Source organism: Haemorhous mexicanus, chromosome 9, assembly GCF_027477595.1.
Source record: "Haemorhous mexicanus isolate bHaeMex1 chromosome 9, bHaeMex1.pri, whole genome shotgun sequence".
In the NCBI taxonomy this organism is placed as follows: Eukaryota; Metazoa; Chordata; class Aves; order Passeriformes; family Fringillidae; genus Haemorhous; species Haemorhous mexicanus.
Window position 1 is genome coordinate 24,342,172 of NC_082349.1, and position 23,791 is coordinate 24,365,962.

The 23,791-nt window shown below is 44.1% G+C and overlaps 1 protein-coding gene across 1 annotated transcript in view; it reads right to left on the reverse strand.

Annotated features, from left to right (window-relative positions):
- Positions 1-38: 38 nt before the first annotated feature.
- NIBAN1 (niban apoptosis regulator 1) overlaps positions 39-23,791 on the reverse strand; it is a 54,670-nt gene continuing 30,917 nt past the window's right edge. Inside the window, exons 6-14 of the mRNA XM_059854542.1 lie at positions 13,032-13,147; positions 10,625-10,729; positions 10,368-10,530; positions 9,399-9,586; positions 8,989-9,150; positions 6,885-6,995; positions 6,216-6,323; positions 5,222-5,333; positions 39-4,247 (exon numbers count right to left, since the gene is read on the reverse strand). Of these exons, the coding sequence (XP_059710525.1) occupies positions 2,599-4,247; positions 5,222-5,333; positions 6,216-6,323; positions 6,885-6,995; positions 8,989-9,150; positions 9,399-9,586; positions 10,368-10,530; positions 10,625-10,729; positions 13,032-13,147 (2,714 nt within the window). The 3' untranslated portion in view covers positions 39-2,598. The remainder of the gene's footprint in view (positions 4,248-5,221; positions 5,334-6,215; positions 6,324-6,884; positions 6,996-8,988; positions 9,151-9,398; positions 9,587-10,367; positions 10,531-10,624; positions 10,730-13,031; positions 13,148-23,791) is intronic.

Sequence of the window (23,791 nt, forward strand, 5' to 3'; positions counted from 1 at the left end):
CGAATTATCATACCCTCACAAAAGCAGCCTCCCAGCAATGGAAGGGAAGAGCGTCTTTATTTCCGTGACAAGCGTTTGTACAAAGTTCCAAGCAAATACAGTGTGTTTCATGTCCTGGCCCTTAGCAGGGGGAGCCCCATGGAATTCCACACCCCAGCCCGCTCCCCTCAGGGCACCCGGCTCTCGGCCGTGGGCCGTGAAAAGCGATTTATTAGGTTCCCGGATTGAGAAGGAGACAGCAAGAAAGCAACAAAAACGACAGAATGGCTGCATTATTATAATTTCTGATCAGTGGTCCCACGTAACCTTGCAGATTGCTGAGCTCTTCTAACCAAGCTGTAGCTTCTAACCAACTGTGGTAAAGACTAGAAAAGCACTACTTTATCCATTTGCAAACGGGCAGAAAATGCCCAAAACCAGGAAAACAAGTCCCATGGCCACGAGGAACTGGAATTTAAATTATACAGGCTGAATCTTCCCCATCCTTACCAATCTCTCTGGTGAAAAACATCTGAGCATCTGCTTTCAGCAATGCGACATGTATCACAGGAAGATATTAGCCAGATCTAGGCTTGCCACAGAAATAACTCCAAAATTACCATTATGGAAATATTTATGCAAACTGCTCTCTGTACAGATGTATCTAATTCATATTAGAATGAATTAGTTTCCTTTTGCAGGCGGCTGCAGTCTTTTTTGCTGCCATGCTGTCTTTCATACAAAAAAAGTACTAAAACCCCATCATGTCCCCTAATTTTAGCATAAAAGGGCTGCTTGCTGCTGCTTAACTCTAAAGCACTTTATAAATTTAAAATCACTTAACACTCAGTACCAATTAAAAATAGTTAATGATTTGTAAAAGTGAAGCAGCTGACAGTAAAATAACCAGTGATCTGTAAAAAAAAAAAAAAATGGCTGGCAGTGGTTTGTATGTTTCCAAATTAGTATTTTTGCATGAAATAAAAGGAGGAAACAAGTCAAAGTACTTCTGCAAGGAAGATGTCTGTGACCTTCACGTTTCCATACCACAGTACAGCTTCTAGAATAAATAGGAACTGCATTTATTTTACTGTAGTGACAAGAGTGGTTTATCCAGTTACTCAACAAGGTTCCTTCCTCACACAGTAATATTTGCCTTTTCCTCTAGTGTCAATGGTCTGTTAGTATTAAAGAATATTTTGATAGCATTAAAAGACTTTGCACAGTTTGCTGAAGTTAAATGCTAACACATATTATGCTCCCAGGACTTTGTTATTTCTTCCCGTGTCTTTATGGGCATAAATCCTGCAGTCCTTGCTGCAATTATAATTAATCTTTGCTGTCCTGCACTGTATGACATTGAGAAACAGGCTCAAAACACCAGGCCAGAATTTCAAGGTGCCTTAAACTGACGTCTAAAGTGAGGTCTTGCATTTGAAAGGCCAATTTACTGAAATACTGGGTTTCATCTCCAAGCTCTTCTGTGCAAACTGAGATGCAAAAAACACATTTAAGCAACTCTGCGCCAAGATCATGGCTTGATATAGATCGTGTGTATGAAAGCAACTGTCTCATTTTAATAACTGCTTTTGTAATGTGATTCTGCCCTCCAAAATCTAAGCACATGAAAAACAACCTCTGGCTCCCTGTCACTTCAGTTAACATCTGCATTAGAAATTAGATGCGATGATTCTAGTATTTCACAATTGTTGCCACTCATTACATGATTTCCACACCTAAAAAGGTCTACAGACCTGAGTAACTCAGTGGGAATGGGAATGGCAGGACTTGATATTCTCTATGAAATAGCTGTAAGTGAATCTATTTTATGGTGGGATTTAAACCAGAGAAATGCTGCCTAATTGTTATAGTTATTGTAAACATTCTCTTCTCTCCCTTCCATAAAACAAAACAAAACAAAACAAAATAGCCATAAAGTGCTCTGGAAGGCTAAATAACCCCGAAGTACAGAGTGGGACTGAGAAACCTGCTCCCATACTTTCCCCTTTTTAAATACAATAATAAAAGAAAAACAAATTAAAAATCAGAATATTTGCTCGTCTTTGATATCTGCCAAAACTTGGAAATAATTAAGTTATCCATTTGCAGATTTTGCACAGTGTGGCTTTTCAGCAATCTACTAAATCAACTATTTGATTCTGTTTACTACTAAAAAATGTTTTTATTTCCTGTATACTGCATGCAAATACTAAAAGCATCCTCGAGTACTTATGTACCAACCACCAGAATCAGAGTGGTACATGTCAAAACCATGCATTTAAAAATCAAGAGGACCCTTAAGAACAGTTAAGTTGTTAAAATAAGTTGATGATAGTTGGGCATTTGAAGCATTCAGTGGTCACATTTCCATAGTTTTTCTCTAGCTTTAAAAGGGAGCAGATTTGAGGTGACAGATGAGATTTCTCAGCAGTAATCTGGTTTTGACCAAAAGGAAACCCATCACCCATCCCTCAGGAAGGGATTCGTGGGAAACCTGCAGGAGCTGGGGACACCACAACAAAGCGCATTTCCTCCAGCCCCGACCTGAACAAGTATTCAAAACTGAACAGGGATTACTGGAGTGAAAAGGTCCTGCAGGGCTGGGCTGAAAGCTTCTCTTTACTCCTCAGAGTTTTGCTGTGCAGATCCGTCTTCTCCGTGTTCTTCTGGGAGAATCGTTTTTCCTCCCATGCTTTGAATTCCTGCGTGTGAAGAGGATTGATCTCCCGGCTCCCCCTCTCGCCGCCCAGGCTCTGTGTCTACCGTGCTCTCTGCGCTGGGCTGCTCCCGGCGCTGCTGCGGCTCCAGGGACACCGGCTCCAGCAGTTCTGGGCCCGGGTTGGCTCTGTCCAGGATGGGCACGTCCCTCGTGGCTGCATCTGCAGCAGGGCTCGGAAAGGGGCTCTGTGTCTCACCGTCCTCTGCGACAGCGTGGCTGTTCCCTGTTCCTTCCTCCCCATACATCGCGATTCCCGTCTGTTCCTCTGGCTGCAACCTCTCACCTCCCGCACCTGCGTACCACACACCTGGTTTGTTCTCCACCTCTACCTTCGCCTCCTGAGGTGCAGCCCAGCTTTCCACCAGCCACGGTGCTTGTGCCCCCCTGGGCACGCTCTCTACCCTCATACCATCTGCCCCCAGGCTGGCTGAGGACGGTCGCTCCTCCTTGAACTCCGCACATTCTGCTACATCTTCACTCTTCATCTTCTGGCTCACCTGAATTTCTGCCACGGTCACTTCGCTCAACTCGTAGTTCCCATTGTGGTGTTCCTGCAACTTCAGCAGCTCACCCTCACAGACCTCCTTTATGTTCTCAGCTGGAGTATCTGCTGGGATCTCAACTGTCAGCATCAGCAAACTCCTGATCTCATTCACATCATCGGGGGATTTACAATTTTTTTCTTCTGACTGGCTTTCTTTTTTAGGACTATCTCCAAGCTCTGCTTTCCCTGACTTTTCATCCTGGGCAACAATCTTTGTCTCAGTACTCTCACCCCTTGCTTTTTTACTATCCCCTTCAAACCCTGTTCCTACTGCATTTTCACTCTGAGATAATTTTCCCATAGTTTCATTTTCTACCTTGCTTTTCTTTTCTGCACTCCCTAAAATCTCTGTATCTGTTACACCCTCAGGTGGGAAAGTGAGCATTATCTCAGAAACTTTTTCCTGTGCTGTGCTTGCTTTCTCAGTGCCACTGACAGACACAGCAGTTACTGTTTGACACTCTGAAGTCACCTCTTCCTCCACGGCTCTATCAGGTACCTTCAGTTCTTTTTTAGGGCTGGCTTCAAAAATTTTTATTGCAGTGTCAGTCCCAGAAGCTACTTTTTCCTCCACAGCTTTTTGTTGTGCCTTGAGTTCTCCCTCAGTGCTCACTACACTCTCTGACACATTCTCCAACGCGCTTTTTCCCTCTCCAGCTCCTTGTTTAGTGTGGCCAGCTGAAGGGGACTCCTGTTTGTCACCCATGCCTGTAACAGCCACTGCTTCCCTTCTGCTGGCCTGATCACCTGCCTCTTTGTCTGGTGACTTTCCCTCATCAGCATCCTTCTCCCACACAATTTTCCCTGTCACAATGAGCGTTTCGTCCCCGTGGCTCTCGGTGTCCAAGCCCTCGGCTCGGGGAGCTGGGGGTGCCTTGGCAGGGGTGCCCTGTGCTGATCCCACGGGGGTCCTCAGCTCCGTCAGGCTGGACACGCTCTCGCAGGGCACGTTCAGGTTATCCTCAAACAGGTTGTGCTTCCTCAGAACAGCAGCTTCGTTGATCACTGAATAAAACAGAAACACCAAACTGCTTTGGGAAGGCTGACAGAGGCACAGGGAAGAACATACAGTGCTTTCCCAAGTTTATGTTGTACATTTTGATATTAAAGACAACACTGATGTTCATTTTCAGCTTCCTTTTAGTTCACATTTCTTTTCTGGGGATGGGGATTTTGTTTTTTGAATAATGGCACTTTAGTATTGACACAAGCATTTCTGAAGCAGAGGACCCACAATGCACAAGAGTAATGCTTCAGTGCGGAAGGATTTACATTGAATATGCCAATAAAAGTATACTGGTACAATTATTATACTGCAGTTTTGGAACAGGCGTGCCTGTGGTCTGTGAAAACATCCTGTGTAGTACATCTGCTTGTATTTTATCCAGGGTATAGACAGGCGCATATAGAGAGATACAAGTATTGTAGAAGTATATATATATATATATGTAGTATTTATTAAGAATAGTCTCATTTTCTGACACAGAAGCAGAGACATCTGCAAGGAGTACTGCACTGGCATCAGTGAGTACTGGAAACTGCATCTAGCAGTTCATTTCATTTGAGGAAATTAATCTCTATTACCATTAGTCTTTGAAATTCTCTTATTCTTGCAATTGGCATAGTCTTGCCATTTATTCATCACCAAATCTGTACAAGTAAGGTCAGAATCCCCCTCCTTGGCCCCGGGAATGGAGATCAAGTGAAGTTGCCATAATTACATTTTGTTAGAAAAAGGCTTGTGCCAAGCCATCACTCTTGAGTTCTACGGATTTAGTAAAGCTGCCCCATAAATCAAATTTTAGGGCTTGCAGCAGATCTGCAGTGAGCCAAATGAAAAAACACTGTAGGGACATAACCACCAGTGTTGGAGAAAGCGGGACAGGAACAGCCAGGCGAGGGCTCTGGGAAGCTCTGAAGGAACAGGTCATGGGCCACAGGCTGCAGTGTTATTCCTGTCACCTCAAGAATGTTCTCACCTTTCAGGGCCTCTTCAAGCAGTGTCTGATGTAAAATCTCTTCGTACACATTTTCTACTTGGATCACACTTGTGTAATCAGCAAAAATGTACTGCTCATATCTCTGCAGCTCCTGTGCAGGTAGGGAAGAAAGGAACAGATGGAGAAAACTGAGGGATTCTGAGTCCTACTGCAACTAAACAGCTTAGAGATGCCATGGAGCAGGTCTTGCCACACCCCATGACAGCTCCTGGGGTGCACTGTTTGAACTATGACTCCATGAGCTACATGTGTCCACAATCAATTATGCACTTACCAAACAGTGTTCCTGCAATACAACCACCGTTAAAAGCACAGCAGATCACTGCCTGCTGAAACAAACATCTGCTGAGGAAATGCCTCACAACTTGTTTGTCCAAGGAGGCAAATCCACGGTGCATCGGAAATACGGGGTTTGGTTTTGTTTTTCTAATAGGTGTGTAACACTTTGAGCTCACTGATTTATACCCATCTGTCTAACTGAATCACTGTCATCAAGCAGCTGCTTGGTGGTCTATAAAAAAGTAAATTAAGTGACCTCTGCCCATTTCTAGAAGAGGCACCTACATAAATCACCTGGAGGTTTCCAAGTAAAGGGTCAGGACTTGGTGGGGCCTGTCAGCTGTGCCACACTTTGGCTTCTAGAGCTGGCTGCTCATTTCTGCAGAGGCACAAATACAAAAGGCTGGTGGGAAACTAAACAGGTAGGGCTTGTGGAAGTTTGCTCCCCCACTGCTTCCTCTGTGATAGAGACATGAGGTGTCTGCACACATATTCCATGTGATAAAATGCTTGTCCCTGTGCTCCACACCTACCCAACCCATGAAGTGGCACATCTAAGCACTGAGCAGGCAGGAAATCTGCACAGTCCTCTGAGAGAAAACAGTCTGACAGTGTTAAGGAATTACTGCCAAGGTGCTGCTCCTCCCCTGCCTTCCATTATTGTTTTTTGAGGTTTTTAGTCCCAGACACCTACTGGTTTGCATGTTGAAGCCAGTGCCTTCTGCATTGTAGGCAAGGTAATCTGCACCAGTGCCTCCTGGAATATCTTCTTGCGGATGGTGCTGCTGTCGTAGTCATATTGCTGCCAAAACACACCAGAGAGAAACAAGCCCACGCGTGCCTGGGGTTATTCACCACTCCCACAGGGAACTGCTTCCTGTCAGCCTGTAGCTGCTGCGTCACAGGTGCACAGGGTTGGAATGGCCATGCAGGTTAGTCCAGCTTCTACAAAATCACTCTAAAATCTACTGTTCTGGGATCTCTTTTGCTTCTTTTAACTCTTAGGATAGAAACAACCCCCGATTGCCCTCCCCAGATGTTTCAGCACTGCTCTTTCTGAGAGTAAAGAATCCCAGTGGCAGGCTAATTATGAAGTTAATTAAAAATTATTTATGCAGATCCACAGCATATTAATAATCCGATTTGCCTACAATTAAAGGGACTGCACATGCAAATACTTTTATAAATGTCTGCCCAGAACTAGGTTTTTTCCCCCAAATGGGCGGCTTTGTTAAGTGCCACCAAATCAGTATTTTCATCTGTATGGTAAAAGCCTATCCTCTTTCAAATACTGAGGTACATTCATATAAAATATATTCTGTTTCCAGAAAGGCAACCTGCAAATGTGCTACATGACATTTACCTTCAGCACTCTCAGCTTGACTTTTTCAATGGTTGTTGCAACTTTGGCTGAATCTGCCTGGTGGCTTGGAGAAAACAACTGCTCAAACGTATAAACTGCATTTTCCATCAGCTAAAAATAGTAATTAGAAAAAAAGCTGTTAAAGACCAGTAACATCAAAATCCTGCAAAAATGATAAGTGAAACTGTTAATTTAAATTGTGTTTCTGAGAAGGTGCTCTGCAGAGCACTGAAATGCTGCAATAATCAAATAAAATTAAAGCTGTGGTATCATTATCATGCTGTCCCAGCTTTCTTGTACAGATCTGATCTCATGTCCCCACCCAAACTGATGGTGGCAGAGCCAAAATGTAGAATTGATTATCTGTGTATACAGACCACAGTCAAAACTCATTATCCCTAATAAGAAGACTCCCATTGACTTCTATCATTAATCATTAATAAACAGTATTTAATCATACTGCACATCATTTTCTGTAGCTTTCATTATAATACAAATAAATAATCAGCAAAAATCACACAGAGAGCGATCATTTCTCACAGAATTATGCTAAGCTGGCATTTACCATATTTTCAGCTTATCATTAAGAATATTATGCCCCTACTCTGAAGATATTCCAGACAAACAGTTATGCAAGCTATAATTGAGTCTATTTAATGAGGCTTTGCCTTTTCTTTAGCTGTTCCCATTCAAATTTTAACGTTTTCTTATTGGAGAAGTACCGGGAGGTATGCGGGGGGGGGGGATAGCCAGTTGAGTACCGTGCTCCCAGATTTCCTGAAACTGGCCACTAGAGGATGCCAAGCTCCCAAGGCAAGGAATCCTGCTCCACCCTCCACCCGAGGTACATTTTAGCCAAATACTACACTAAGACAGACATGTCTGATTTCACTTATTTATGAAATAAACGTCCATGGACCAAAAGGGAGACTACGCGATATTTTTATGAGGAAAATACCAGCCTCTTAAAGAGGAAGATGCAATAACAGCATGTTTAGAACAACTGTTATAATTTAACTTATTTCCTGTTATTTTGACTCATGTTCTGTTCAGGAAAAAAGTGACCTCTTGGTTTATATGGGATTTATTTTTCTGTCTACTTCTTTGTCTTCACTCATGGTCTTCACTCTGTGAAAGATACTTTATTTGGCAGCATTTTGGAATGGTCCCCCCTGACAGACCCAGACATGAAATCAGAATTTTATTTCTGAGTCATTTCTTGGCTGCTGGTCCTGGCTGTACTCAGAAGAGATGCTTTTAGGAAAACCCTGTCCCAGCACTGTCCTAGACACTTGTTTTCCATATTCATAACTTCCACTCCATAGATCTGGACCAGCTCCACTTTACAAGATTACTGAGCAGATTAGTAAATTTCCCAAATACAGATTAAAATCACAGGGTTCAATTTAGAGCTCCAAGGCCAAATCTGCCTTGTGATCTGGCAACTGAAATCAGTCTGCTGGCCAGCTCCTCAGAGACTTCTGGCCAGGCATCCAGGAGGAATCCACGGAAAACAGAGTTATAGCCTGTACCAACACACACAAGAGGGGACAAAGAGGTGGAGTTCAGTTTTCATCTGGAATGATATTGTCACCTCCACCAGTCCCCTGAAAAGAGAGGCTGGATTAAAGCACCTACACCCTGAAACATCTGTCTCTGAGTTTCTAACATTAATTGCTTTACTTTATATTAGTGAGAAAAATCAACTATCAAGGAGGACACATTCCATTTTGGTAAAGCACATTTAATACCCTTCCTGAAAAACCATGCCTTGAGAAAGGGAATCAGGTGAATTTTAGCCACCCCACTAGTTACACACACAACTTTCTTGGTGCTGAGACACTGGGAATTCAGAACCTGAAAGTTCAGGGTAACAGATGACCCATCCAAAGTTTTCATGCCTTGCTGAACAACTCACACACAGAGTCTCACAAATATAAGTGTCAAGCAGCTTCTAGCTGGTTTTCTCAGGTTTTGTTACTTGTACCTTGCCTGAGAGACACTCTGAGGCTCTTTCACAGCTCTTATCAAGATTACTTTGAAGCAGATTAGCAGGACAAACCTAACCTGTTCTCCCAGGAGGAAAAACTGGATCTTACAGTACCTCTTGCATGAAGTTCTGTGTCCTCTGAATCACAAAATCAATGTGATAGACCTTGAAGCGACTCTTGAGGTCCTGCAGGAGCTCCTGGAGGAGGTTCACTTTCAGATAGCAGGGCTCCATTTTCACAGAGTTGAAGGGCAGGGTCATGAGCTGATCCACATTCTGCATTCCCATGCAGGTTTTGAGAGAAAGCAACCAGAGGTGAATTTTTAATAGAGAATGTAACAATTTGGCTTTAGCCCAAACTCTGGTATCTGCACTCTAGTAGCACAAATACCACAAGACTTTCTAAATGAAAAAACCAGGCGCTCACGTGCTTCCACCTGGGAAAGCAAATCCTGCTGCCAGCCAAGGCCTAGCCCAGAACATCCTTGTGCTCATGTAAAGGCTCCAGCTCTGTTTTGTCTTACCTCCTTTAGCCTGGTCATATCATTGGTCTTCTGGAAGTCCTGGATGATTTCATTCACTTCCTTGTCAAAAAGTGCGCGCACTTCCGTGAATCCGGAACTGACGGGGCCCATGAGCTCCTCCAGGATGGAGGTGAGGAATGGCTGGATATTCTCTGTGCAGCACTTCTGGGCAGGCTCAGAAACACTGGCTGGAGGGTCACACAGGACAACAGTTGCATTTAGAGACAGTGAAAGAAGTAATTGGAACTTATCTCTTTACAGTTAATTCAATGGGTTTTGTATTTTTCCCTGGAGTCACACCTCCACAGAGGTGATGAGAGTGTGAAAGAAGTTCACAGCTTTATGAGTGACAGTGAAAACTCTTGTGCCAAGCCTCACCTAAGCAAACACTGCAACTGGGGGCACTGTGAGGGCAGAGAAATGGGCAGCTCCGAGTATGATTACCAGCTATTTATTTATTTATTTGACAGTTTAAGCAACACCAACAACATTTTGCCTGCTCTTTACATTCCTTTATATATTCATAACAAAATTATTATTACTTCACATTAAATAAAAGCCACCTAAGAAGCTCTTTGGTTTAAATATTCTTTGAAAGCCCATGTACTGGTCACATAACCAGAACCTAGTTTTGTGGTGCATTCCTAGAGATCAGGTCTTTTAATTATGCTCACATGACCTGTGACTACCTAAGACTGTGCAAGGGAAAATGAAAGCAGAAGGAACAACTCTGATCAGGATACTCAAAACCTGTCAGCTTCAATTTGAGAAGACCTGGTATTTTCACAGACACATTGGCCACAGGTATCAGTTCCCAGCAAAGGCAGCTCATTTGTGTTCTGAAAATTGATGTCTCCAGTTGGATTTCTCAAAACACAAGGATTTCAAAACAAGCACATCTGGTAATTTGGGCAACACAATGGGAAACACTGGAGAATTGCTCCAAAGCACAGCTGTTCCTCCACTAACCTTTGATTTTTCCAGCTAAGAAGTTCTTGGAGTTCAGAATCTGATCCATGTCTGAACGAATGGTCCCTTCAAGAGTTTTTGCAAATTCTCTGCATTCTTCTTTCAAGGTACTTAATCCTTCTGCCACCTGCTGCTGGACTAAGCCATAGGTTTCCTCTACGATCTGGACCCAAATCAAATTGAGAAACAGAGATCAGAATCAGCACCCACAGAGAGCTGCCATGAGCAACAGCTACTCTGCAAGTGTCAGTCCTTACCCCAAACCAGGCCCGTTTCCTGTCATTCCTCTTTCCCTTCATTTTAGGCAGGATCATTGTCTGGAGGTTAGGCAGCAGTTCCTCCATCACCAGGTTGCTCAGGATCTGTATGGTCAGGAGATGAAAATGACAAGTTCACACCCTATTTTTTACCTGAAGGCTGAGCACTGCAGCTCAGAGTGATGTGTGCAGGCAGTGGCTCAGCTGTCCCTCCCTCCCAGCTGCCAGGAATTACCCACAGAGGCTTTGCACTCTCTCTGCCTAGATTTGAGCTGCAAATCCTTCCTTACCTGTCCCACTCAAATGCACCAAATAAATATGCAAGACTTAATATACATCTGATTTTGGGAGTCTAGGCCTCCCTCTCCACATTTTTATTTATGGACACCATCTCTGGCCTGAGAAAGCTGCACCAACAGCCCAGCACAGTCTGCATTCAGGATCACATCCCTGCTGTAGCCACCTGCTGGCTGAGCCAATACAGAGTGCAAAAACACCCCTCAACATTCCATTTTCATCATGCCAGGGCTTTTTCATTCATGTCCGTGCTCCCAGACACTGCACCTTGTGTATTACAGCTGCCAGAGGGATCTGAGGCATGCACCAACACCAGCAGAGGGAACTGGCAGGAACTAGAGCAGCACAAGTAAAGAAGGACTCTGACTGCAGCCCAGTGTAAAACAGGGCATAAACAGCCCCTGTGGAAATACAACACTCAATACCTGCTGTAATATACCTCTAATATACCTCAAATATGCAATAGACTTTTATTGGAGTTTCATTTAAGTACTTAAAGATAATGCCACAGCAGCACTTCATATTCAGCACTGCTGACTCAGATGTCTGTCAAAAGCAATTCACTAATTCAGGTCCTAAACTAATGGCTCCCTTAAAAAAGATTTCATGAATAATGCAAACTATTGCAAATAATAAACGTGAGAACAGATCAGATAGATTTAAGAGCCAAGGGAAAGGCATGAAGCTGTGTCAGGAGAGGGTTAAGTTGGCTGTCAGAAAAAGGTTCTTCCCCAAAGGGTGCTGGGCATTGCCCAAGCTCCCCAGGGAATGGGCACAGCCCCAAGGCTGCCAGAGCTCCAGGAGGATTTGGACAACACTCCCAGGGATGCACAGGGTGGGATTGTTGGGGTGTCTGTGAAGGGTCAGGGGCTGGACTGAATGGTCCCTGTGAATCCCCTCCAGCTCAGGATATTCTGTGATTCCACAATTTTATATTGAGAAGAATCTTGAGTTCTCTAGGAACATTTTTAATGCATTGGTGGATCTTCCCTCAAGTGCCTGGGCTCCTTCTCCCACTCCAGCCATGCTGCAGCCCCAGTATGCGCTGACATTGCCGGGACTCAGCCCCCACAACTGAGTGTCAGCAAATACATCTCTTGGCATTCTGCAGGGACTTTCACAGCAACAAATTTCAGCCTGCTTGCTCCAAACCACTCACTTAGCTTGGATATTTGCCTAAAATAATTATTATGTTTGGTCCAAGCAGGCCATGAGAACACACTATACTTACAGAATGAATTATTGCTAAGAAGATAATAGTGGAACTAGGCTGAACGTCTTCTGATTACAGCTCTCTTGAGACATATGGGTTATGAGTAAGATGTTGGCAAGCAATAGGAAAAATAAAACATAAAATGAAACTAGCTCTATAATAGCTCCATGACATGAAGGAGGAGGGGAGAACAGAAAACCTCTCAGGTAACTCCCTAAAGTAAGAATTTATTGTCAGATGGTAGCAGGGAGCTTCAATCACTGACATGATGGCAGTGAGAAAGACACTGTTTATAGATTTTTCTCCAGATTCCACATTTCTCAGCATTTGAAAGGTAGGCTTCTTCTAAAACAATAATCTGGTTCCTTAAAACAAACCACTCTCCTTAAGGTTTTCTCTATTTTTCCAAAGGGAAGCCAGATTTCATCAAGGAAAACAGCCAGCAGTTGGCACTAAAGTAAACAAGTAAACATTTGCTGCTGAGAGCTCAGTGTTTGGAAAAAAAATTATAAATCAGGGTGTAAATAATGCCCGGAAAGCCATGTGGAGTGATGCCAGTGGGGTTGTGGGATAATCTCAGCTACCATGAGTGCTCCAAAGCCAGGTGCCCAAGTATGGACCCAGACTCTGGCCTTTGCATTTCTTTTCTGCAGAACTGAAGCACACAGATTTTTGGTGTTTTAGTGTAACTGTTACTCTACAAGACTCTGATTAGAAGTTTTTATTAAAAAATAATTATCACTTGCATATAAGTAAGAGATGTAAATCTCAGGTATTTACATTTATGAAATTTTCTTTTTTAAGATGCCCTTTTTGCTAAGAGAATTTATAATCTTCACTGCCCTCAGAGCTGCAATACCCAAAGCCAAAAACCCCATCAGGAATATATTATTTTACCTCTTTTTCATTGCCAGTTATCATCTCCCATGTGCCATAGTGGCCTTTCTCCTGCCGGAAGAACTGAATGGCCTCTAAGAACGCCTCCACTTCATACGTGGTCTGTTTGAGAAAGTCTGGAGAAAACAAAAAGTAGCATAAAGGATTTACCCAGAAATAATCTTTAAAAATAACTATTCTTTTCTGAGCCATTTCCCACTCCACATGCACCTAGCAGTAATATTTTTTAATGATTTACTAAGCCTGGATGCCTGGAGACCTTGGGCATTCACTAAGATTTAGAAGTGCATTAACATAGGAAAGGTCCTTCCTTGCCTTTACACCTGTGAGCAATGTAAGGTGGCACCTGGGAAGACTCTGACAGCATGTGGCAGGGTCAACAGTTGGGAATTCTTCCTCTTTATTTTACAATAATGACAGGCAGCTCATTGGATAAATTGCTAAATCCCAAGTTAACACTCCCCAGTAACTTTTTGTTTTGTTTAGAAACTGAGGATCAAGATGTTTTTTCATGGATATACAACAAAAAAGACCTCAAAAAAAAAAAAAAAAAAACAAAAAAATAAAAACACCCCAACATGCTTGTACCAGTTAAGAACAAACAAGCCTAATTTCCCTAACAAGCCTGATTTCCCTAAATATTTCAGGAATGTTCAACCAGAGTTCTGGAATATCTGGTTATTGTGCAAGGCCACTTCTGCCAGATGGTAGCTCTTCCTGAGAACAGTGTGGTGGACTGGGGACACCTTGGCCTCAAGACATGAAGCAGAATGGCTGCTTGGCAAACCTAAGTGAGAAAACCATCCCCAAACACTTCAGTGACTGAAGTGCTGTGTCTTCACTATCAAAGAGTCAGGATTACTATTTTGTGGGAAAACAAAGCCACAAAGGCTTATTGTCCCCTCTCCAAGATCATCTGCTGCAGCCTCGAGCAGCTGAAGTCCTGTTGTGCACTCTGAGAACAAAGGAGGGAAGAACAAGAATGTTGATTCTCTCAAAGGGAATTATGCTGCCTTAGAAGGTACTGATACATACAAATGTGATGAGAAGAGTCAGGAGGAAGTCCTCAAGCCTTGCTTGTCAAGCAACACTTCTTTGGGCTTGTTCATGAAACTGCTCAAGAGAGAAGCTTTATAGCAGCCTTGCATAAATGCCAAGGGCAATGCAGGGATTAGAGAAATTATGGGAAACATGGAGGATTAACACCACAGTAATGCCTGAAATATCTCCTCCATGCACTTTAAGAAAAACAAAAGCTACAGAAACCTACAATTAACTTCATCAGGGCTTCATCCTTGAAGCTTGAAAACTGCTTGAAAACTGCATGGTTTCAGGTCTGCTCAGAGCCCAAATGTCAAAATTTTCCTTTTCAGAGTTTCTCCTGGCTGCAATGACTGCAGGAAGGTTTGTTAAACAAACTGAGGGGCAATAAACACTCTCTTAGTGCCACTCTCTTGATACTGTTCTTCATCTGCAGATAGCTGGAGATCCAAAGACATAACACAAATTCTCCAACCTCATACAATGGTCAAACAAACAAAAAAAAATCAGCCAGGTAAAATCCCAACCCTACTTTCACTGCTGCCTCCAGGATTTATAGCATTTATCATGGCAAGTCACAAACCAGTATTAGTTGTAAATCAGGCTGTTCAGTGCTGAGAGAACATCCTCTGACCACAGTTTTAATGAAAGAAGGGAGTGTTCCACCTGAGCAACTGAGGTGGAGAATTGCATTCAAAAACTTTTGTCCTCCCAAAGTAAAACTGAAAAGATTTGGATGAGAAGAGAGGCTGGTTTGGCTGCAGGGAGGGAAAACTGCAGCTCCCACAGCCCTCCAATCATGACTCACATGTTTTCTTCCTTCACAGCTGGGCTCCCTCCTAACCCAAAGGGACAACAGACAATCCAAGAGGCTGGATCTTGGACTTGCTGAGATGGTGATGCACCAAAGCTGACAGAAGTCTGCCCTCTAAGATCACCAAGTTTTAAATCCATGCTCAAGGGAGTATGACTGTCCCCAAGCCCATACTGCAGTGGGAAGAAGGTGCTAAAAATCCAAGAGTGATTCATTTGAATAGCTCATGGGAAAAACATTAAGATGTAAGTGCCATAAAATCCCAATCCCACATTCTTTCCTATGCCAGTAAACATAGGACACAAGCACAATCATGGCAGTCTTGCTACAAAAACAACTCCAAGCAGAAAGAAAGCTTTATCGTTCAAGGCTGCTACAATTACTTAATTTAGGCAATTTCATCCTCACTTTCCATAGGAGGAAAATTGCCTCAGTGATAAGGCTTTGAAAAAGTAGATCCATCCAGTGCCGAGCTGTGCAGAAGCTGCTGGCGAGGCACACGAGACAGAAGCACATTCAAGGACAAGGCTCAAGAAAAGGGAATTGTACCCAGCTGAAAGGAGCTGCCACGCACATTCTGCATGACCTCAGTGGGGCAGAGCCAGCCTTCTGCCCATCCCATGCAGCAGTCCATGGAAAGGCTGGAGGAGGGTGGCTTGGCAGCCACAGCGAGGCCAGGGAAACAAGGGCTGGGCTGTTGGGGGAGCCCGGCTGGTGTGTGAGAGCAGCTGGGCTGTGGGCCATGGCAGCAGAGCTGCAGCTGCAAATAGGGCAGGTGGCAAAGCCCAGTGGTGACAGGGATGAGTGTTCACCAGAGGAAAGCACGATGGGTGCTCCCCTCTCCTGAAGCCCTCACAGGGGCTCCCCTCAGCCATCCTGGCCCAAGGAATCCATTTGTCCTGCTGGTTGTGTGGAGGGGAGCAGCTTAGGGCAGCTTGGTGTAGTGCTGGCTGCAGTATTCCTTACCCAAATCTCACACAAAGCCAGGAAGGTTACTGAGTGTTCTCCAGCAAAAGGCCAGTGAGGCTTTACAGGTACCTAGACTAATACTGTGTGCTTATTCCAGGATGCCTTGCACTTGGCAAATCACCCAAGCATCTTCTCCAGCTGCTAATGAACTCCAGCTAATCTCCTGATGTGTGAAGACTATAACAAAATTCTCTTTGTTTTGTTTAATTTTAAAAAAAGAAAACCTGCCTAGAAACCCTACATATCCAAGCATAGAGCCCAGGTATTGCTAACCACAGATTCCTTTTATAAATGCAAGAGTAACTGCTATAAAGCTCCCTTTGACTTTGGGAGTTGGAAGGACAACTGGAAGCACTATAACTTTGTAAATCTTCCCAAACTTGCACATGTCTCAGTGGTACGGCTCAGTTAGTTCAGGACTGCAGAAAGCAAAGGAGCTTCCATGCCGTGAATTCCTCTTTTAAAAAACATAATTATGTCAAACCTTAATTCATCAAAATGACACCCAGAGGACCAGGCTACTGGACACCCTCTGAGAGCACCTGCACGTGGTGCAGAAGGGTTAACTTACAGGGTCCTGTTCCCAGTCTCAGCTGTCTCTCCCACTTGGGCTGCCCTGGGAATGGCAGCCTTCTAACAGGGTGCCCAGAGCTATGAGCTGCTCCTTCTGTCCCTTGGCAGGTGAATGTTTGGGGAGTGATGAGCAAATCTTCATTCCCAAGGTCCTGTGGGCTCTCCCAGCCCTGTCCATGGCAGGACAGCTGCACCCTTGGAGATGGACATGGCTACAGTCCCTCAGGACAGGCTGTCCATTTGTGACTCACCAACACTTCCCATGTGTCCGATGACAGCAGCAGGAATTAACTGCCCTCATGGATTTGGTCTCAGCCAGAGATCAGCTGGTCTTACACTGGAGAGCTCTGTGCAAGAACTTCTGCAGATGGGCCTCGTTACCAGGGAGGATGAGTGTTCCAGCTGCCTCTGGCTCAAACTGGATTTCCAGCAAATTCAGATAATATGAAATCTGCATTTGAACATTCCAGTTCAAACTGTGCATCTGTCTGTACTGCATACTGCTGCCTTGGGGCTGCTGGTGAGGAGGTTTAATCACTCAGATGATGATTTTTCTTCATTACAAGCAAAGGAAGATGCCTTCATAACATTGGCATAGCTGTTAAAAAGTGATTATTTCCACGTTCCATTTAAACTGTCCCTCTGAACAGTACCTGTCATTAATGGCACTTGGAGACATGGTTTAGTGGTGAGCATGGCTGGGTTAATGGTTGAGCTCAGCTGCAATCCAGTAACAGTGAAGGGGTCTCTGACTGTGGATAAAATGCTTCAATAAAGTGAGCTCCACCACAAAGAATAACCTCAGCCTTTTGGCTGACATTTCACACAAGGCTGGGGGCCAGAGACACAGCTGAACAAGTGTTAAGCCAGAATCCAGAAGTCTGAGCTCACAGAGCACAAGTTTTAATTACAGAAATGCTGACTCTGACATAATGCCTTTCATCTGACCACCAAAACTCAGGAGCAATCCACCCTGGCTTCTTCTGCTTCCTGCAGCATCCCAGCCAGATTCTGCATGCAGGGAATATAATTTATATGATCCTGGAATTTTTCCTGTGGGTAATTAATTGATACTAGCAATGTGGTACCCAGTGATGGCAGTTTTTGTAGGAGAGGATCACGTCAGAGCCCACAGGCCTTGCCAGGCCCAGCCCACCAGCCCCAGGAACTGCAGCTTTCTCTTCCCAACACAAGACATTCACAACCGATACAAAACCTCATGACTTTTTAGTTCCCTCCTACAAGACAGCAGGGCCCACAAATATCCTCTCAAATCACTCAAAGCAACAGGCTTTGGACAAAGACTGGAGAAGGCAGGAGAACAATCACTGGAAGGAGATGATGACCAGGGAGTCCAGTCTGGTGGCCTTTCACTGAGGAGGAGAATGTCACTAACTATTAATTTTTGGAATATGATAAATGAGTAAAAAAATGCATTTGATTTTAGGTGATCTCACAATATTATTTCCTTGCTTCCTCATCTATTTGATGGAGAGCTGGCTCTGGTGAAGGCAGTGCCAAAGCATCTCTCGTAACTCCTTGTTGGTCACTTTATAGAGCCTTTTCCGGGGATACAAAAGATCTCAGTACAAGTACTGGTGCAGGGCCTCCCTTCTTGTGATGTTACAGATAGATAGGAAGAGGCAGATCAAGAAGTATTTGGAATTCGAATTGCAGTCTCAAAAGCTGGTGCTTCTACCCCTCCTTATTTCCCCTAGACACTTTTGCCCTCAAGAGAATAGATTTCATGCTAAGAAATGCAAATTATATTTTCCCAATTTTCTCAGCCTTCCAAATCACTGCCCTCTCACCTTGGCATCTGTTTCTTTTGTATATACTTAGACTTGCTTTTCCCCTGCATTCCACTATACACACTCTGTAATTTGAAAAATAATCCATTTCTAACTATTTTTTAAAATTTATTTATTTTAAAACAAAAGCTGGTAAAGAAAAGGAAAATACACAACCCCAAACCAACTAAAGAGACAGGATCATGATACTGACACTTCAAAGACAGTGCTCCCACTCTGCCAGCCTCCAAGGATTTGGGGTGGAGGCAGCTGTAGACCATCAGGGAACAAGAGACATTCCTGCAGGGAAGGAATTCACTCTGCCAGCCTTCCAGCACCACAATTAGGGAACGCCCTTCAAATAAAAATAAATGAGCATGATAAAAAATTATTTCCCTTTCTAAGAGCTCATGTGAGCTCCAGCCTGTTTGAAGAGTGGCTGCATTTAAATACCACAGACAGCTGGTGAAAAAGCCGTGGCCATCAACCCCAACAAAATTAAACTGTGGAAATTCTGTCTCCAAAAAAATAAGCAATAGTCCCAACCCACTGGGATGGCAGGTAAGAAAATGAACATGCTTTGAACCTGGGGAGATGAGGAAAGCTCAGGAACTGCACCTCAGGAAAAGGGAGGTTACCTGGGGCTTGGGACATGGCTCAAGCACAGCTGAAAATGGCCCTCTCAGTAAAAGGACACACATTTTACCCTCACAAAATGCTGTCCTGTGTTGTTAGCATCCAAACTGAGAGCAAAGCGAGATATATATGGTGCTCTGGGGCTGAGAGGCATCAGCCTCCCAGCTCTGGGGATTTCCTGTGAGCAGTGTGCTGTCACATTATCCACAGAGCATGTGGTGTGAAGCTGCTAACCACCAACAGAAACTAGATGAGGTCACTTCCAAACATGATACAGCCCTGAAAGAATACTCTGTACTTATAGCAAACAGAGCTTTGCAGCACAAGTTCCTTCCGTGGCCACCAAACCAACACTGAGCAGGGTTAACTGTTTGCTTTTCAGCACACAGCACCCAGATTGAAGCTGTTCAAAGCAGCACCAGACAGGGCACAATCAACCTCCAGTGGGAAGCCCAGCAGGTGTGGGTTTCACAGTCTAAAAAACTAATGAACACTGCATAAACACACACAAAGGATCACAGTGTCACTTATTTCTGACATTTTCCAAGTGGTTTCCAAACCAGCTACTATATTCCTGGAGCAGGTGGGAATTTGGAGAAGAAATGGCACTAGGGTGACTTTATTGTGGCCTTTCAGTACCTACAAGGGCTCCAAGAGAGCTGGAGAGGGACTCTGGACAAAGGATGGAGTGAGAAGACACAGGGCATGGCTTCCCACTGCCAGAGGGCAGAGTTATATGGAATGTTTGGAAGAAATTCTTCCCTGGGAGGGTAGGAAGGACCTGGCACAGGGTGCCCAGAGAAGCTGTGGTTGCCCCTGGATCCCTGGAAGTGCCCAAGGCCAGGCAGGACAGGGCTTGGAGCACCCTGGGACACTGGAAGCTGTCCCTGGCCATGGTAGGAGGTTCCTTCCCACCCAAACCATTCCATGATTCTGTGATCTCTCTGCTGCAGAACTTTAAAGGTGGAGCCTGAAATGAGTCTTCACAGCTCCTAAAACAGGCTGGGGTGGTGGGCTCAGAGCAGTGGCTCCCTTTCACCACCCCACACTTGGTAGTGTGCAAGAAGAAGATAATCAGCCTGAGGTGAGAGGGATAGGAAGAACGTAATGGCAATTATGAATTTAGCACATTCATCATCTTGCTGTTTCAGAATGAATGTCACTCCTACAGACTGGAAATCCTCACCACAGTGTAGGAAACCAGGCTGGCAGGAAAGGCAAAAGCCATGCTGACTGAATGAACTCATGCTGTAGAGGAAAAACATCCTAGAAAGAGGAGAAATAGTCTTATTTCAAGCAAAATACCCTAAATTATACAAGAAAACCTCTATATAATGTCCTAAAAGTTTTAGTGATTTTTTTTTTTAACATCCCACAAGCCTCATCAAAGGTATTTCTAATGAAACAGACTGGTGAACTGAGACACAGTCTCAGCCACTCATGTGGATCACAGGTGGTCTTATTTTATTAACCAAAAAGGGGTTTAATTGACCCAAGTACAGCAGCTGCTTGAGAGGAACCAAGACACAAGTCTTGGTAGATGAAGGGGTAAATATTATCTCTATTTGTACTTTTTCCCACCCCAAATTACCACACAAACTTTCCAAAAGGCCTCACTTTTCATCCCAGTGCACAAAGACATTTTTCTTTAATGTCATAAAAAGCAATTTCCTCGTCAGTTCTCCTTTAATTGCTCCCTCCACATCCATTGGAAACAGGCAACAAGAAAATCCTTCCCTTCATCTCCCTCTCTGGGAGAGAAAGGCCACCCTGTTTGTGGCGTGAAGTCTCAGAAAGCCTTCCAAAGTGGTATCTGGACTCCTGACAGCTGCTCTGCTCTGTATAAAGAGATATATAGACACATTCATCCCTCAGCTCAAGGATTTCATGTCAGCTTCTCAACTTTTCTCAGTGCTCCCAGAATTATTCTGAATTCTGGTCCAAGAGTTGGTAAGTCCTATACAGGTACTATAGACATTAACATAGGAAATTTAGATATAACTATGAGGAAAACATCTGCCAGATAAATTCAGAACTGAAAAAGGAAATGCAAACACCAATAATGGCAATCCTGAAAGTCAGAGATGGAAAAGAAAAATCTGCCCTCCACAAGCTTTTTTCTTTCTCTCTTGCCTAATGTATTTCTTTATTATACTTCTTTAATATATGTATTGCTCAAAATAATTTCTGTTGTTGTTTCTGTTGAAATTGGAGATGACAGGATATGGTTTTGAAAGTCCCTCAGCTTCCTGTATCAGGAGGGTGATTGTCAAGATGTGGATGTGAAATCAAACCAGACAAAAAAAACCAAAATCACGAAGTGAAACTCTGTGTCTCCCAGAATGAGCTAGTTGTCATTTCCTTCCCATCAAGCAGACTTCCCTCTATCCCAGCACCAAGTGGTCAGGGTTCCCCACTTCCAACAGCAAATACTGAATGAAACTCAAATAGGAAGCAAGAAGACCTAAAAAAACAAGTAGTTTTAGAAGTACTCAGAAGGAACTTCAGTCTGATTTTCAAGACATGCAAACATAAAGGATTAAAACCTGGGGAATAGCTAATATTAGAGCCCTATGAATATTCTGAGCTTTTCCCTCACTGTTGCCATTGTGGGACTGATAGAACATCCCAATGGGGGCTAGGTGCCATTTCAGCAGCAGATTCCCCCCAGATTTGAGGTGTGCACTTCTCAGCATTTCACTAAGGAAACAGGGAGCAAGATGGAACCAGGTAAGTCCAGGTTGTGGATCCAAGTGGATCATGGAGCTAAAGCAAACCAAAGAATCCCATGCTGCCACCCCCATCTAACCTGGCAGGAGCAGCTTAGAAAATCAGAGGAAAACGCTAAACCACTTCCTCCACACTCCACCTAAACTCAAGTACAGCTTCTTTAAAAAGCTGAGGAGTGTTAAAAATCTTACACTGCTGGAGGACTGACACTTGGGAAGCACAGGCTGCCCAGGAGCAGCAGAGAACAGCCAGCAGTGCCCACCAGGGACCCCTGCACCCACCAGGCTGTTGGGGTTCCTCTGCTGCTCCCTGGGTACTTGCCTTCTCACTGATTAGCCCTAATCACACCATCTCACAAATTAAAACCCAAAAAGCATTTGATCTTCATGTTCCATTGCTGCTGAAGGAGATCATTGTCTCCTCAAACCACCAAGCCCTGATCAATGAGTATAAAGGGCAAAGACAAGAGGAAAGTTGAGATGGGAACGACACAACAACCCACACTTCAAACATCTGAATGCCATTTCCCAGCAATGCTCACTAAATCCCAACACTTTTGCTCTGCCCAGAAATCCCAGAAACACAGGCTGGGCTGGGTATTTATACCACAGGGGGACAGGAAGCAGCTGAATGCCAGGGCGGCTCCCAGCGCTGATTCACTCCAGCTTTCCCTGTTTAACTCTGCTTCCTGGGAGAAAGAAAACACATTGTAGCCACGAACTCCTCCAAGTCCTTGGCTAAAGCCCAGTGCAACACATTCCTTTTCAGGAATGGCAGATCACAGCAGGGACAGAAAGGCTACCTCTGCTCAGACATGACATTTGTCTTTGTCCTGCCCTTGCCAATTCTGCCCTGCTAAATGGGAACTTGGCACTTTGGGAAGAGGTGGAGTGAGTATTGCCCTGGTCCATGCTCCTTATCCCACTAAATTATATTTCATAATCAAACATGAAGGATTTTTCACAGTTCTTTTCTCTTTTCAACTATTTTTTAATAAAAGAGCACAGTCAAATTTTCTACCACAATCCTTACTAGCCATTGTTTTGCTGCACATGGCTGTAACTTAGTAAGATTGCTCAGACACCTGTTTTTGTCAGCAGAAGTGTTTGCAAAAAAGACTTTAAGAAGTATTAATAAACTAATATTTTTCAGTGATGTACAAATGAATAGGAATCAACACGAAGCCCTTGGAAAAAAACTTCTCTTCAAGGGCAGAGTTCAGGTTACTGAGGCGCTTGTCAGTGATCATTTTTCCACTTTCAGCACCCAGATCTCCAGGGGGTAACATAACTCCAAGAAATCCACACAAAAGGGGCTCCTGCTTCCTTGATAGCTGTTGAAACTCATTTCCTGGTTCAACAGTAGATCATAATCCAGACTGTCTTTATCTGCTTCTCACCCCGTTGGGCAGAAGTCAGGATGAGCCTTGAGGCATTGTCTGTCGGATAAAACCAGGACCACAGGAAAAGCTGAGAGGGATAAATCCTGGAACAGATGCATAAATGAGCAATAGCTAAGCCCTATGAAATATAATGAAGTGCAGACTCACAGGCTTTGGAGACGGAAAAGACCTCTTAGGTCATCCTAACCCAGCTTCTGCCAGTTCAGGATTGGCCCCTAGAGTGATGTGCTGAACTTTACGAAAAAAAACAGGCTGCCAAAAGCTTTGTCAAACCCATTACACTTGTTCCAGAAGAGAAATGAAAATCCCCAAACATCATGAACAGGTTTCAAGTCATGGAGTGCCAGGAAAACTTGATTGTGTCCTCATCTCCCTACCAAACCTCAGTGAGGAGCCAAGTCCAGAGTGTCAGCGCACTGTACACCACCTGGATAGCACTGGGAATGCAATTAGGGATTGTACAGCACCTGGGCAGCCTTGGGACCAGGAATGGGGAGTGTACACCAGCTGGGATAGCGTCGAGATTGGGAACCCCATGTTTCCTGTGAAGAAGGTCCCTGAAAGCAGCCAGCCCTGAGCACCAAACAAGTAACTGCACATCTTAGGAAACTGCCTGGAAATGCAGTCATGTGTGTTTTCCTCATGGGAATGGAGTCCTAAAGGAAGCCTAAAGGAATGTCTTTGGCAGTGGAGACAAGGGAAAAGAGATGGCAGTCGAGAATGATCCAGGGAGGACAGCAGGAGAAAGCTGTCTGAGGGCAATGGGATGAAGCTGATCACCAGGAGACTAAAGTGACAGCTAAAA